We start from the raw sequence: 18306 nt of genomic DNA on the forward strand, positions 1-18306 counted from the left end.
CCTGAGATATAGATCTTTGAATGTAGAAAAATTGCCAAAAACCTACAAAAATCCATAACTCCACATTGAATGTCTGCGCCTAGCTCCTCTCCAACTCAACCGATTTAAGTGTTCAAAAACTCAAAAGAAAGAGGGTGTTTCAGGGAGTGTTATTAAACCAAAACGAAGTCTCTATCTTGAATAGAACCTGAGATATTGAGGATAGATTGTGTGTATGTGAAAAACTCCCATAAGTAATGTACAGGGGGAAATCGCATTTGTGTATAACTTGAGAATGGTGAAAATTAGATAAAATCCGATGGTTGATGGCTGATCTGTGCATCAATACCTTTCATTAAAAAAAAATTAAACAAATCGGTTGGGTAGAACACCTGAACGGACTCGGGATGGAAATCATCAATTTTTTTAATATATAAGATTTATTTAGACCATGTATTAACTTCGTTAGAAAAATAATTTATGCTTATGCTTAGTCGAAATATCTAATTACATTTTGAAACAATAGTTGCCTATTTCTTCAAAATTCTACTGAGGACAGAATAGCAAATCAACCTTAAGTATTCCTACATTCAAATTTGGTTTGTATCAAATATTATCGGCACCGTCTTATACAGATAGCATCTTTTGGACGTTCCACAAATCTGACAAAGCTAGCAATACGTTTATTGTTGAATAGAACTAAACTAACCGTTTTGGTAAATTTCATCGAATTCTGATGATTTTTATCATGAAAAGAAAAAATTTTTTCATGAAGTAAGAAAAAAATATAGCTTAAAGACAGGATAAGTATTCGATATCTATGATTTGGTTAAGTACGTTCTTAAGCCTTCCTTAAACTTAATACGAATAAAATACACCACTTAAGGTGATCGCTTTGCTAACGGACTCTATAACAACTCGAAGCAATTGACTCTTAATCCAAAAAAGTAATGCAAGGTATACATATTTGTTAAATATTCTAATAAATAATTAATATATAAACTATACATTCGATTTTTTGTCTTATATACATGTAACTATACTTGTGTGAGTGGAAGAAGTTACAATGAATCGACAATAAACGTATGAACTCGGCGCGTATCGGTGCATATCTTTTTAAAGCAAATTTTTATACGATCGCAAATATTTTTATAATGGAGAATGTTCACTAATTTTATTTTTTAGCTCTCTGTACACTCGGTTGGAAATAAAAAAAATGAGTGAAAAAATTATTACGATACGTCATGTAGTTTTCCAGATATTTAATTTCATAATGTGCGCGATTCAGGATTTCACCGGGTCGGCGCTCAAAAGCTCATCGCAACACTTGATCAACCCACTTGTGCGAGAAGGTAAAACCTATTAATGTTTAAAAATGTCAAATCTACTTGCTAGAAAATCATGATTGTGTATATAAATATGCAAATACAACCACCAAGATACATAACAAGTTATTTTTCAGATCAAAGGATGTTCAAATTCGAAAGAAATGAATAAAAGCTTTGAAGAGGTTGAATTCACCTGGAGCTAAAAGTACAGTTTATTGTTGTGAATATCATTCTAAAGTGAGTATTTCTTCTTCTTCTTCTTAGGTTAGGACTAGGTCCTGTATTTTCTTCAAGGGTTTGCCAGGAGTAGTTGGGATGCTGAGGACCAGCTTTCATAACCCCTTATAGGTGGTCGTCCAGGAGGTCGAGTTGTGTCTGGTTTCTTTTCCTTTGCAATTTTTGCTAACTGTTCATTTGGCATTCTGTCAACATGCTCTCTCCATCCTCTTCTGCAGCTCCTTGCCCATCTTACTACATTCTGAATATCGCACCTTATCCCTTATTTCTTCATTTCTCTTCCGATCGAGTAACGTATGTCCTGTTATTGATCTCAGAGTTCGCATTTCTGTTGTTCTTAGGAGCCGTTTAGTGGTTGTGTTCTCCGCTCTAGTTTCTATTGCATATGTCATTACCGGCCTTACGCAAGTTTTATATATTCTAATTTTACATTTTGTGCTGCCTTCGTTGTTTCTGCTTTTACTTCTTTCTTTAGATTTCTATCGCTTGTTATGTTTGTTCCTGGATATTTGAAGGACATCACTTGTTCTACACTCTAATCGTAGATCGCTAGTTTACATCTTCTCGGTTCTTTAGATATTGTGAGAGATTTTTTTTTGTGGATATTTGCATTTCATATCTTTATATTTCAATGTATAAATATTTATATCTATTATTCCTACATAGTAGTTTCTTTTTTTAGGTTAGTTATACCTATTATCCGATCAGAGATGCAAAACCTTTGGTGTTGAAGAATAATAAGGTTTTTATTATTATAGGTATTTATCCTGGAAACTACACAGTATAATACTACTGTTTACCTATGTCTTAGTTAGCGTAAAAATCATAATAGATATATATTAAAATATTTTTCATTTTTCAGATTAAGCCTGATATGGGAACTATTTTAAATAAGAGCCGTTTGAAAGAAGGCTCAAACTTAAAAAGAAGACAGTTCCTCAGAATTTTCATTGTTGACAAGAAAGGGAATTAAATAAAATATTTTGAGAAATTCTCGAGCTAAGAAGAAGATCCGATTAGTTCGGCTTCAGAAGTAACCAAAAAACCAGAAGAGGTATTTGTTGGCAAAATAGTAATAGAAGATCCACTTAGCTTTAAAATTAATAACCAGTGTCTAAAAATATCATAGAAAATAAAGGGGTGTTTGTCAAGCTAGATGATAATAGTGTTCAATCAAGACTGATAAAAATTATTTAAGAAAGGTAGGAAAACAGTATTATGTCCAGATACAGTCCAGTTCGAAGTATGACTGATACATATCCTAATCACTCCACACATTAAATGTATAACTCCGATAAAGATATATAGATAACTCAGAAAACGAAATATATTTTTTCAGAAACTATATCATCCATTTTACCATATATTTATTGCAATACAATATACACTAATATAATTGAACTTGCACACTGCAATAATAACACAAGCAAGATACTTGTAAGTAACTCGTCAGGCACGGATTGCCAGCCAACGAAGCTTGACGTCACAATATCCACGCGCGCCTCCTACATATCGTGAAATTTACAAGAATTTGGAAACTCTATGAATTAATTAATTTTTGGTCTTTCTGAATGAAACAAAAACAAGCTTTCCGGGGACAATAGTTTAAAGCGATTTTGTATACCTACTAACATTCTTCATTCTTTGGACTAAATAATTACCTTCTTTAGATAATATTATACGAATTTTAAACACATAAATTGTGCAAATACAAAAATATATAAAGGTAATACGCGGAAACGTGAATAAGGAACGGTTTTTTGCCCGCGTCAAAGACCCTACGACCGAACAATAGCTGTGTAGGCACAACAGACTCCACTTTCGTAAATTAGTGCCGTTTCACATATGTAGAATGTATTGTCAGGTCGTATAAGCAAGTTCCATTTTTTTACATTTCACACACAGTGCGTATGGTCAATCCGTATCATTTCGTACGGCCGGCGATGGGCCTAAGTTGAGTTCGAAGAAACTTATATTTTCACATGAGAACTGATTGTCATTCACATGTGCTGTTGTCTGTTGGTGAACAAATCAAATATTGTTAATTTTTATACCTTACCTCAAATACAAAGTCTTTAAACAAATTTCAAATAATTCTCTAGCTTGTATTGGGATTCATCAAATGAATTGATCTACATATAAAAATAATTAAAAAACCTCATTTTCGTCTAGTCTTAGTTTAGAATGTAAGGTGATAAAGGCACCTTTTAAAATCCTTTCGCTAACGATAAGATGAAACTATAACCTAATTTCTTCTTCTCATCCGACGCTTGTTCAATCCCGACGATACGTCCTGACCATACGCTCCTTATGAAATGGCATTTTTTATGTTTCAAGCAAGTCACCGTCGAGAACATTCTATATTCCCACTCCTTTGGTTGTATTGTTTATTTCATTGGGAGAAATAACCGTAAATTGGATAAAAACTATATACTCCATTGAAACCAGTATTGTGGTACAAGGAAGGAATATAAAGATAAACTGAAAAATCATAATATTTGTCATCCACTATCCATCCTCTCCTTTTTCTCCAATAAAGCATGTTTAATATGCAAACACACAACAGTAGGCCTGTTATCCATATCCGTCGACGAGCGTGTGAATTATAATGTGAACTCTACGAATGTGGAACCAAAAAAGTTCACAAGTGGTTTGCGTGGTAATTCAAGTCCAAAAAAACGCGCGTGGATGTGGATAACCTAATTGACATAATTACAAAAGTTTAGTGTTTTTTTGTCGAGCTGGATGTATTAATATCTAATTAGCCTAGGCCAGTTCCATGCATAAACAAAATATTGCGTTACCGTAGCAACGAACAATAACTTATTAGAAGTGTCAGTGTAAAGTTTGACGTCAAAAAAGTAAACCAGAGTTACGCAATAAATTAAAAGAAAAAAGATGTCCACCGAAATTGTGAAAAGTCGAAAAATTGCAAATTGCTTGGTGATCAATGTCCTTCGTATGCGACCGTGAAAAATTGGACTGCAAGCTTCAAAAGAGGTAAATTTTCCATTTCCAGATAATGACCGATTTTATCAGACCGTCGAATTGGGTTAAAAAGGATATCTGAAGCACGGAATATTTCATACGAACGCGTTCATCATATAGTTCACGTCAATTTGGACATGACAAATATTACTGCAAAATGGATCCCTAAATGTTTGAATGTTGACCAAAAGCGTGCAAGCATTGCGTTCAATCTGTGCTCGATTTGAAAACGAAGCAGACTTCTTAAACCGAATTGTTACTATGAATGACACTTGGGTACAATTCTACGATCCAGAAACAAAGCAACAATCGATGGTATGGTTCTCCAAGACCTAAGAAGTTTCGTGTCCAAAAATCTGCTGGAAAAGCTCTTGCTTTGATTGATTGATTTTTTGGATGAGGGTAGAACAATAACTGGAGATTACTATTCGACATTACTGACCACTCTACGGGAAAAAATGAAAGAGAAAAGACGTGGAAAGCTACCCAAAGGTGTTTTGTTTTTGCAGGACCACGCCCCTGCACAAAAATCTCATGTTGCCATGCAAAAAATTTGTGATGTAGGGTTTGAATCACTAGAACACCCCCCTTATTCAACAGATTTGGCCCCGTCCGACTATCATCTATTTCCTCAACTGAAAAAAAGTTGAAAAGTTCGTAAATTTTCTTCCAACAAGGAGGTAATAAAAGCTGTGGAGGTCTGGTTTGCAGAGCCAGGAGAGGCATTTTTTTTTAATGTCTAGAGACGTTGCAGTTTCGCTGTAATAAATGTATCCAATTAAGAGGAGAATATGTTGAGTATTAAATTATTTTGACATTAAAATTTTGTTTGGTTGTATAGTAGGCTAACAGTTTTTCAATATAATTCTCGTATTCCTCAGAATTTAATTCGAAAAGCATGGATCTCATTCCACATTGCGAAAACAACAGGACTAACGCTCGAATACGCGAAGATTGCGTACAGCTGAAATTTCGTACAGCCTACCAAGTTGATGTTTAAGAGAATGACAGGAATGTCAAAGCTTCATCGTTTGATGTGGCAAGGGATATTCTAGTTATCAATAATAGTATTAATTATTATTAAAATTCATTGTTAAGACATACAACTTGTAACTTAATCTGTAGATTCATAATTTATTCCAAAATCTACGATTCGTACAGTTTGGAACTAAGTGAAAGGGGAAAAACCGTGGTCGTGAGTGTAATTGTGGTAAGTGTTTATTGGATCGTACCAATATTGAATTATACATATAATAAGTATTTAATTAGTATTATCGATTCCATGTTATCTTTGTTTGTTCTATTAATCACCGCACCGGTGTAATTAATTTTATCAGAAACCTACATCTCTAACGAATATTAATAAAATCAATAATCATGTTTGAACAATTTTAATTCTCAAAGATTTTTTTTTGCATAATACTATGGTTTGAAACGATCCTATCACTGTATTCCACGGTGGAAACTTCAACATAAACCTATCACAAAAGTGTCTAAATTAACTATAATTATGTTTTTTTTCAAATTTGAATCTAAATCTAAATTGTGTTGCTATCTTTTCAGTTTCTTTAGATTCCTTTTTCTCGCAATTAAATTCTCAATAGCATTTAGGTTCATATAGAAGAGAGACCTGGGAAACTTCAAATCTTGTTTGATTTCTGATGAAAATTGCGGCTTCGAAAATTTAAAAAAAAATGCAGCCTGATTGTAAACTGCAATATGGCCGCTAATTTTTTTGCAATGAAATTCTCCAAAGATTGCATAGTACATACTTAAATATATGTATAAAATATAAAAGTTTCGACAAATTATATTCTTTACTATATATATATATATATATATATATATATATATATATATATATATATATATATATGTATATATATATATATATATATATGTATATATATATATATATATATATATATGTATATATATATATATATATATATATATATATATATATATATATATATATATATATTTACCCATGTTTCATTGGCAAAGTAAAAGTCAGTATTCATGTTAGAGAAATTTAGAAAATTATTAGAGAATGTGGCTCCCTCGCTCATCTACATATGTGTGATCGAACCGATATAATCCAGTTGGACGTACTGTACACACTCGCATTCATTCATAAGTATTATATAAGCGTTTTTTAGTTACAAGATGAGTAAATAAAGTCCTGAAAGTTAAATTGAAACATAGTCGAAAATATTTTGCACCGTCTGAAGGTTTCCGCACCCACTCATTTTTCGATTTTATAAAAATTGAAACAAAAATAGCTCTGGCTGAATTATACATGATTATATGACCGAATATTATATAAATTTTTAAAATATATGAAACATCAATAAGTATATATCAGTAAATAGATTAATTAACGCAGTTTAAATTTGCGTTAAATATAACTACGCGTTCGGTGTTTCGTAAGGTCGTAAAATTAGAGGTGAAAAACGCCAACTTTTTGTAATACTTTCGAAATTAATGGCTTCGTGCAATTATATGGTTTTATAATAGCCACGTGGGAATACAGAGATACACAGAATATTCTAAAAATAAAAATTAAATGAAGTTCAATAAGAAACACGATTTTTCATTGTTTAGAACTAAAAACATTAAATTGATATATTCATATCACACAGACCGTTCCAAAGTATGTTATTGCTTATCTCAACCACTAACCACCCAGAGTGGCGTTTCACAATGCTAATTTATTCATATACCTCAGCAGCTCGATATCCAGGATCCAATTATTTGCGTACGAATTGCTTCTGCCTCGACGCCCGATCTCAAAATCTTCTGATCCAATTTTCGGAATTTATGTAGGATATGGAGGTTAACTCTCAGTTCTCAAAACACCCAAGCCATCGTCTTCAACCATCCCTATATCCTGAGCTTAAGACTTCTACCTGTTAATTTTTACTTTTTGCTTTGGGGAAGGGGTACGTCTCAATATAAGCAGAGAAGCTATCTACTTTAGAGTGGTATTCTCTAGCATTTTCACAATACTCTGAACAGTATAAAATATATTAAAATCTACACCCGTCCCATAATCGAATATTATTGCCAAAAGAAAAATATTAATCACCTAACACTAGTTAAGTGTATAGCTTTACCATACTTTACTTTTATTGTTTTCAAATAAAATTTTTAATCCAACCATCCAACCATCTTCAGTAAACTGAGGTATGCTTCGGAAATCAGGACAAAAGCGTCGTTGTGATATTGTAATCTATTTCTTTTAAATCAAGTATATTTGATTCATAAGTTTGTAATCACTTTCAAAAGCCATTATTGAGCCATTCAATGCCCTTCTATATAAATAACAATCAGTTCAGCTTGTAATTGTTCTTTATCAAATACGACCATGCAGAAGTTTATTCTCGGAAAATGTGCCGAGATATTCTAATAAAAGTTTTCTGAATATAAACGTGATACAACTAAGACATTCTTTATTTAAATGTGAATGGATATTTTACCCAATTTCAAATAACATCACACATCTCTACATTTCATTACTTGCGAATTTGTAGAAGCAGTTTTAAATATAACCAAATGGTCATAGTAATCATTTTCTTAACAAGATTTTTAGTTTTATTGTATCTCAAAATATAAAGCGGATATGTTCTTGTAGGTATTCCTTAAAGGAAAGCATGAAAAATAAAATTGCCGAAATTGTGAGAGAAAAATGATTTATATGAATATAAACTACGATGAAAATTAGAAATAAAAAAGAACGAAAAAATTTGTACACGAACATAGAGGATACACACACACTTTATTCGGTTAAACTTGGTTTATTTTCTTCATTGTCTAGTTGGTCTTCTATAACCTTTTTTGTCCACTTCATTCATTTTCAGTTATTCTGATGAATATTTTCACACATAATTTATTTTCCATCCCAAACAAACGAAAAAATGTCCCTAATTAGGTTAAGAATCTGGAAATCAGTCCAGTTGTGGAATTGATTCAAAAATTCAAAACTAATCACGAATAATACGTATGTACGTTAATTTTCCTTATAATTTTTAGAACGAGCTTTCGTCTTAAATTCTGTTGTTTGTGAGATGAGTAAATTTCAATTACGATCTATCATCCTTAAAACCGAATAAATATACATCTAATCAGCAAATCTCTTCTGTTTGCATTATTGAATAATTTTGTTTAGGTTGCATAGATACATTAGAAGGTTATTGCGTAACTTACTTTTGATAGTATCAGTCAAATGAAATAAATTCTATAATATGAAAGCGAGCTAAAACAAGTTGATAAATACGTTTTATTGAAATGTAAAAAATTAGAAATAAAAAGCCAAGCCAAGTCCTACATTTGTTATTAGAATGCTTGGCAATATTCAGTGTTCACTCAATTTCATTTAACAATCATGAAGTATTTGTGAACTTACATATGCATTAAGGAGAGTTTTATTCATTTTTGATAAAGATCAAGTATATGAAAAATATAGTTTCCTATTGCAGCTCTTGTATTTATAATTCAATTTGTCCCATACACACTGAGACCAAAAGAATCTACTGTGTCCCATATTCTTGCTGTGGCACTGGGAATCCTCAGTATTTACAGCTGATATTGTTAATCCTATTCAGAATGTTTAAGATGAAATTATATTATTCAAGAAACATTCGTGCAAATTTTATACTATTCTCTCAACATTCTTCCATTCACGGCTAAATTTTAGTTTGGAGATACAACAGTTGATAAAACTAGTAGAAATGGTTTTTAGTAAGCCTACAAGCGCGACTATAAAGAAGCCCAATTAATGAATTCATGATAATTGAATTGATATTTAAATAAAAATTGAAGGACTTGCCATACAACATCTTTATCCACTTTTCTGCCTATAGGCAGTGAAATGATCGAATATCCTGATATTTCATCCCCTTTTTAACACACTTATGGGTGAAAAATTCAAAAATACTTCCTTAGTAGGGAGAAGAATTTACTGTCCAAATTTCAGTAAGTCAGCCAATCAGGACATGTTCTTCAATATATTTGAGTTTGAATATTCTATTACAGCTAATTGAAATTCTTCTTCTTCTTCTTGTAGTAGGACGAGGTCCTGTCAGGTCTGTCATCTGCCCTCTTGTGACGCCGATGTCCAGCTATCGTACCAGCGTTTTGGGTGCCTACCGATTGGGCGTCTTGTGTCTGGTTTCTGTGTTTTGGCCCATTTGGCAATCCGTTCTGGAGCCATTCGTTCTACATGGTCTCTCCATTGTCGGCGTCTTGCTCTTACCCATCTAACGACATCTTGTACTCCCAGTTCTCTTAAGGTATCTGTGTTGGGTATTCTATCGTGGAGTGTGGTACCCTTTATTGTTCGTAATATCTTCATCTCTGCTGTTCTCATTTTTCTCTTTGTTTGTGTTGTGTCTGCCCTTGTTTCTGCGGCATAGGTTAGTATGGGTCTGATACAGGTCTTGTAGATTCGCGTCTTACTTTCTATGTTCATATATTTATTTCTCCATATAATGTCCCGTAAATATCCCGATATTCTAGTTGCTTTCTTGATCTGCTTATCTACCTCGTCCGTTATGTTTCTGCTGCTCGTTGTTTCTACGCCCAAGTAGTTGAAATTGCGTTGTAGATCGTCTTCATTTTCAGCTATAAGTATAGCGTCATCTGCGTAGCAAAGGATTCTCAGGCGACGGTTATTCATTTCGAATCCTGCATTAACTTCGTTTACGCTCTCAATTATTTGGTCCATTATTACGTTGAAAAGGCATGGACTGAGGCTATCTCCCTGTCTTATGCCGGATGAGACTTTGAGTTCTCTTGTTAGCCCACAGTCTGTTTTTATTCTTGTTTTGGTGTTGATGTTAAGTTGCCTTACTAGATTTGTATAATACTTCTTGACGCCTTTTTGGTTTAGTTGGTGGATTACATCGTTGAGTTTTACTCTATCGAATGCTTGCTTTAGATCTATGAAACATGTGTACATGGGTTTATTGTATTCTATGGATTTCTCTATCAACTAGCGTAATATAAATATTGCGTCTATAGTGGATCTGTTTGGGCGGAAGCCTTGTTGTTCTTCTGAGATGCCTACCTTAGCAGTTATCTTATTTGCAAGTATCTTGGTAAATAACTTTAACACACTACTAAGTAGCGTTATGTCTCTGTAATTCTTCGGATCTGATTTTAAACCTTTCTTGTATATAGGTATAGTTATACTAGTTCTCCATTCTTCGGATATTACTCCAGTTCTTTCTATTTTATTGTACAGTTTTATTAATTCTTTTTCAATTTCTGGGCCCCCGTTCTTCAGTTGTTCATTTGGGATATTGTCTGTACCTGGTGATTTTCTATTCTTTAGTTTCTTTATGGTTGTTTGTACTTCTTCTAATGTGATGGTTTCTTCCTGTTCGTTTGGGGATGGCGGGTTTGCGACTTCTTCTTCGTCCCTGCTTCCGTTGTTATCATATAGGATCTCAAAATGTGCTGCCCATGTTTCCTGATTTATAACATTTATCACTACCTCCTCGTTGATTGGTTTCTTCCTTTTTCGTATCATGATCCATATTTTTTTTCTGGCCTCCGTACAAATCATGTTACATTTCCACTGAGAAATTTTCCCAGTATGTTTTTTTCAGTTCTTTTATTGTGTTGGTTGTTATATTTCTCACTCATTTATAGACTTCGTATTCTTCCTGTGTTCTATTGGTAATGTATTTTATGTACGCTTTCTTTTTCTTTCTTTCTTTCTAATTGAAATTACAAATAGAAATTAAATGCACTCTTAAAAAATTCTACCGGTTCAAGAACTCATAGCAGACGATTTTGATGGAATAGACAATAAATGATATTTAATTAAAACAAAATACATTGTTTTCAATACTAGTATCACTAGTAATTGTATATTCGCCATTCCAAAGAGTGATGTTTTCTTAAAGCAACTCAGAGGAGAAATGAATTAAAAGGCAAACTTACGAGTATGAATGAATTTGACACAAGCGGTATATTATTATACTATTTCACGAACAAAGTGAATAGTAAAAAAACTGTATTACAAAAAACTACTACAGTTAAATGTGGGATGTGAAAAGAAATCTGTCTGTTTACTAAAATAAATTCATTATACGAGAATGGCTGTATTAGAAAGTACATAATCTGGCACCCATCAATGGTGAACGTTTTCAATGAATTAGTAAACTTGGCAAAAATTGGTCATCGTTTTGTGATACAATATATTTTTTGAGAGAGAGATCTTAACATAACCAATATAAAACCTGAACTATATTCTACTGTGGGCGAAACTGTTTTTCGTTATCAACAGAAAAATATTGGTATCAAGGGTATCAAGGTTTAAACGAGGCCGAATGACCAGCGAAAACCAGCATCGTAGTGGTCAACCAAATGAGGTGACAGCTCCAGAAATATTGGAGAAAATCCACAAAGCGGAACTGGATGATCGTCGACTGAAAGTGCGCGAGCTAGCAGACATAGTAGGCGTTTCAAAAAGTGCGGTACATCGCATATTAACTGGAAATTTGGATATGATAAGCTGTGCGCAAGATGGGTGTCGCGTTCGCTCACAATAGAACAAAAATAACGTCCTGAAGATGTTTCCATCGAGTGTTTGGCAACGTTTCACAAAAATAAAGCCGAATTTTTGCGACAATCAAAACAATGGACTGAAAAGGGAAAACCGACTCCAAACAAGGCAGAGACCGTTCAATCTGTGCGGATAATTTTCATTAACTATGTTGAAAAAGGAAAACTATTAACGACGAGTATTATTTTCTGTGCCCAGATTCGATGATCAAAGACAATGTAGGCAGTTAATGACTATTTTGAGAAACTTGACGATTCTTATTATAAAAAAGGTATAGAACTTATTGAATTTTGCTGAGAACACAAACAAAATACGTTATTCTTGCTTTAAATTTTGATAAAATTCCTCATTAACAGCATTTTTGATTGAATTAATTAGTGTGACCTAATGTATTCTCGAACTCATTCAGAAGATACATAAGAATAAATTAGTGTGTTCTATTTATATTGGTAGAAAATCGAAAATAACAAAAATAATCCCTTCAATAAGTTTTCAAAAAACCCTTAAAATTAAAGTGACCAATTTTTATTCGGGAGATCAGGCTATCTACTCAAACTACATTTTTATTCTATATAAAACGAATCACAATTTAAAGAAATGTTTTATTAGAGATAATAGGGAATTTACGGAATGATTTAATTAAAGCCGACTTCACTTCCTAAACTATATTCTTTTCTCTTCATTTCTGAAAACACATTAGTGATAAAGGCATCGATAAAAAAAAGAAGGACCATAAAGCCGATTTTAATAAAGTTTTTGCCTTCCTTTTTTAAAAGACGTCACCAACGGCCGTGTTTCAAAATTGACATTTAGCCTAAATGTTCTTGTAATTTAAACTTTAAGGTAAAGTCAGAAATGTTTCCCTTAGCACATTAATGACTCATTTAGCGGCAAACGACAGATGTAAGCATAGAATATGATTGTATTCTAAACTGACCCAGGCGTCTTGTTAATAAGTTTAAAAAATAAAGGTTTATAGCACAATGGCTAGATATCGCGCTACATTCTACTTCAAGCTCGTGCGAAGAGGAAAAATATATCGACATAAAAAAAATTATTTGGAAATATATAACAACTTGGATTTTTAGAACCATTTCGAATTACTATGCCCACATTTGCGGCATTATTGAATCAAATTCCGGTTAAATCGAATAGCCAATTACCTATGACAATATTGCATTTGATTGCACCTCACTTCTTATACAATCACCAGGCGGCGAGGACGCATTAAACGTACAAACTCTATCGGTGCTCGGCATCGGATTCGTGATATTGTAGCTCGTTGACCAGGTTCCCTTCACGACCAGACAATATGCAATAACAGTGCTCTAAGAAGACAGTTCGAGGAAGGACACTTTGGAAGAATTAATGCGTGATAGCGGATATCGCATTGAGAGATACCTCACGACAAATTTGGAAAACGTGAGTGAGTATTAAATAACAAGGGACGTCATAGAAATAAAAATTGTGCTTCAATCATGTAAAAACTTTAATACAAATAAAATAATTATTGAATAGAATAATTGAAATGAAAAATTGAATTGAAGAATTGAATTGGCAAATACAAAACTCAAAAGCACGCCACCAAATATCAAGCCAAAAGAAATATTAGCGACAAAATAACACTCACTTCTATGTTTCATTTTGTTTCTTTATCTAGCGACACATATTAGAAAAGGACAGAGTATTGCCAACGTTCCATTAATGTCTTACTCGAGAGACCGTTACTAATCGATTATGGGACCACTTCACTTTAAGAACTAAGTTAAAGGGCCCTTTAATCTAAAGGAGTCTTTAGTTAAAGTGCCAGAGGGATTATTAAACCAGCCGTAACTTTGTTAAAAGTACTTTATTAATGGCGCACTGTGCGCGTGCGTACCTGTCAAATTTGTCTGGCTTATGACTGCCTTCATCATGTCGTAGCAAGTAAAGCTATTAGTCTCACTGGATAATAGTAAATCATCTCTATATATTAAACAGATTAATGTTTGTAGTTTGAGATCATATCCAAAATCTTTTTTTCATTAGCAATAATTGTTAATGACAACAATGACAGGTACTCAGAACTATTTCTATAAAACGGTGCTCTCCAAAACTAGATAAATTTCCGAGAGATCAATGAAAGAACTAGCACGATATCTTGATCTATATTTATTAGACTTCTTTTTAAATGTTAAGAGTATTCTATACAAAGCTAAATCTCTTTAGTTAACTGACAAGCATTTTCAACATCAAACTACTTGTATGAATTCAATCAGAAGAAAGAATGATTTATTACTTTTGATTTTAGATTGTTTATGACATAATAAAATACAATTAAGTACAGCTTTATAAAAACTATTTAGAAAATATCTAATCACAAGCAAAAGTACCTTATATCTTCCCTGGCCTTCACTTGCAAAAATTAGCTCGATTTGAAAGTCTATCTTTATTAGAATCGACCTTATAATGAATAGGCAAACGTTAGTTAATAAATTTGCGGGTGTTGAGACTATATATTATTACACGCACAAATTTTCTGAGAAGTGAGTAAAAGTAAACAAGTTACCTTTAAAATATTTTTCCAGAATTCAAACAATGACGTGAAATGTTAGACATTGTAAACCATGACGATAAACTGATTCAAGATATCTGAGCAAAACTGTTACTTAACATGCGATGATGCTGTAAACATAACTACAGTAATGAGAATTGTGGATTTTCTATCATATGTAACTATTAAGTATTAGTTATTAAGTACTTTTTATAATTTGATTCTGATGATGTTCAATGAAGCTCATCCATTTCATAATACGCTCCATTTTATTAAAAACAACGTAATTTGGAGTACAAAATAAATACAGGAAGAGATTTATCAACCAAAAATCTTTGGATATAAATCACAACGTATTTTTATGATGAAAGAAAGATGTTTGTTTATTTTTATTTTTCTCCGCACAGAACCCAGTAGTGAAATTCAGAATTTACAGTTGCTTCTATTGGAATTCAGCTCACAAGCGAAGACAATAATGATCTTGATTAATTAAGTCTTTCACGGGCGATGTTAGTTAGTTAGTTAGTTAGAGTTCGAAGAAAATATCCATATCCATAGACCCAACAACTACATTAACAATTTTCGTAATAAAATATTGATCTGCACAAAGAAGATTGACAATTTGGAGCATGATTCTCCTTTCGTTCATCATTTAACGGTTTCTAAACAAATTTGTCACACTGTATTCTTTTCTAATCTGTTAAAATGTTTTATATTAACCCGTACGAGTTCTTTACTAAGAATTCGGAAAGTCAATTGTTTGTTTTAACGAGAAGTTTGTCCATATTTTAATATGTTTTTGTAACCAAAGTAAATCAGTATGGCTCTACATAAAGCTCTCCTCACCACTCCACGAATTTTTACAGGTTTTCTATGGATTTCCTGTAACCTGGTGAAATCGTTCATCGGCTATCATCGATAGGAAGTGATACAGCCGCAGCAGTTTCCTCTTATCGTCAGTCAACTAGGCTTGATTTCAGTGAGCCATTTTTATTGCATCTAATTTTTTCATTCATCCATTCGTTGCAGATAGCAAGCGCACACTTTTACAAGAATACAATTGCCAAAAAATACCAACCCGAAAACTAAACAAAACCGTCTATCATATAGAATATTCCCTATAATCCTTAAAGTATAATGTTACTGCGTTAACGACATGTACTGCAAATATTTTCTCTCTAAAATGGGTATAGTAGCCGATAAGAATCATTTATTTTAGTTTTTGACCTGATATATACGAAAAGTCTATTTACAAGATCGATTTCAGTCATGTTATCATTTACTTGGTGATCTCATTACATCAAATTTATTTCAAATTTTAAGCCTTGTGAGAAATCAATAATTTTATTGAAGAAACTATTTAGTGCTAATTAAAAAAATATCGAAGCCCTCAAACATTCGGGTAACTCTAAACGAATAAACGTGTAAATATGAGTTTGTCGGTATATTTCATTACGTCAATATTTTATTTAAACAATTAACAATCCGAGTAAATTACCTGACGTCATTAACAGCAACCATTCATTTTGTGTGGTTGTTTGTTATGACGTCAAGTAAAACGTCTATTTGACTATGAAAAAAGTTAAATCGACTAGAGAATTACAAATTTGACTTGATTTGTGAAAGAAATTCAAAACTTACTTAGTTGAATAGTATGATGGTCGGTAATTACTTCCTTCCTGAAATTTTCCAATCTCGCCAATGAAATCTCTTTCCTTGAAAGAGACTTTCTTCTTTCTGCTTTCTTTTTAAACAACGGCATATTTTCAATAATAAACTATAACTTTGATAACAGTAAATCGTTCCGTATATTAAAAAAAAGGAGCCAAGGTCACAAACAATAAGAAAAAATCATTTTAACATGTATATGTATATTAAAAGCACTCGAAATGTGTTAATATGGTACGCGTGTGTTAGATTTTCAACTAAAAATACATTAGATAGATATATCTGGAATACTGGAGAGTCAGAAAACGATTCTAACCGAACTTCCACTGAAACTAAAACTGTCCGAATCGGATTTTCAGTAAATTTCGGGGTCGGACATGTTTAAAAAAAGACTTTTGCCTGAAAAAACGCCACAGTTTCTATAGAGCTTCGATTATTTCGCGAAAAGTGACGCGACTAGAGAAAATATCGACGAGAATATGGGATTTTTCCAGTTTCATCAGGTCAAGGGGATGCGTGAAAGTATACATCGGTTGATAAAATTGTATCCAGAAATTATGGAAACATTACTAGGCGCAGAAATATATCGGGAACACGGGAGCCACTCCTTTGTAATTTTTTGATTGAAGAATTTATCGAATTTTCCTAGACTAACTTCTTTGGCAAATATCCCATAATTCGTTTTAATAAAATATCGTTGTATTCAATCGTTGAAACTGAGTTACAACCAAAATAAATATTAATTGAAATTGGAAATTATATTTTTCGAAAATAGTTTAGAAATACAGAGTGGGCGATAGAAAAGTGTTTTACATAATATTTGGCACTAAATTTTACATCGATTTTTGTTCCAAGATACAGACGTCTCACATTTGTTAACCACTTACCTTTCAGTACTCCAGCTTCTTATTTTTAAATAGTGACTATACCATGTATGTCACATCATTTAGTTGAAGAATTCAGACATAATAATTGTAAAAATTTTTTTTTGATATTTACACTGCTAATGCAAAGATAATTTACTATTTCAAACAAATGAGTAACTTACTTCTAGGATTGTTTAAAATTGTTATTATATGCGAAAAATATGCTTATACATAAGAACTCAAAAATGACAACATACGCTCAAAATAATCACAAAAAATGCACATTTTGTATATATATTTTATTTTCAAAAATACAATTTATTCCTAGGAATTTGTATATTATTCTAATAAAACTCAAAAAATCTTAAAATTTATGATAAGGTGTTTTTCCCACTTATTCATTCAAAAATTTTGCCTTTTATCCAACTATATTTTTTATAATAAGAAAAGCTACCGATGTAACTGGAGTGTATTTGAAGTGACTTCAATCTGAAAATTTTAAATTCTCAAACAATTTTAACGGGTTAATAAAGACATTTTTCCTTTTTAAGTATTGTGTATAGTTTTGACTACAAAATTGTGATATATCTGGATAAAGGTTAGTTGGTTTGGCACTGAATCTTTTGTTACAATATTCTGTGCCTTTACAATAACAGTACTGTCTTCAACAAATGTTCAGCATGAAGAATTGCTGCTTTCAACCAATTTCCTCACCTAGTCAGGTGGTGAAGTTACACTCGGCGATCTTTCCCTGTATAAATAAATCCCTAAAGGACTTTTGTCAAATTAGGAGAACAACCGTTGTCTGTAGAAATATGAAAAAAATTGACATAATACCCAAATATGCATGTATGTACTCAGTATAGAGTGATATAAAATTTTTAAAAGTGGAATATTTTTACTCCGTCCTTATTTCTGCTTGCAACGCGCCAATCGCTTGCTCACGTCACCAGCGCCGATCAAGCTTCGCCCGCCAAGCTACAGCAACATCCACACCACGTTATTTTGTTTGACCATAGGTACTACCACGTCGTGTCGTTTTAGTCGTATTTTTTTAGAATGTCGAAACCTGGATAGAAGCTTCTTTATAATTATTGTATTGTAGAAAAATGTAGGTCCCAACACTACCAT

The 18306-nt window shown here is 32.5% G+C and overlaps 1 protein-coding gene across 1 annotated transcript in view; it reads right to left on the bottom strand.

Annotated features, from left to right (window-relative positions):
* LOC130902540 (sodium/potassium-transporting ATPase subunit alpha-like) overlaps nt 1-16875 on the bottom strand; it is a 56697-nt gene extending 39822 nt beyond the window's left edge. Inside the window, exon 1 of the mRNA XM_057814759.1 lies at nt 16283-16875. Within this exon, the coding sequence (XP_057670742.1) occupies nt 16283-16403 (121 nt within the window). The 5' untranslated portion in view covers nt 16404-16875. The remainder of the gene's footprint in view (nt 1-16282) is intronic.
* Nucleotides 16876-18306: the final 1431 nt, after the last annotated feature.

The sequence above is a fragment of the Diorhabda carinulata genome, chromosome X (genome assembly GCF_026250575.1).
Source record: "Diorhabda carinulata isolate Delta chromosome X, icDioCari1.1, whole genome shotgun sequence".
NCBI classification, from domain to species: domain Eukaryota; kingdom Metazoa; phylum Arthropoda; class Insecta; order Coleoptera; family Chrysomelidae; genus Diorhabda; species Diorhabda carinulata.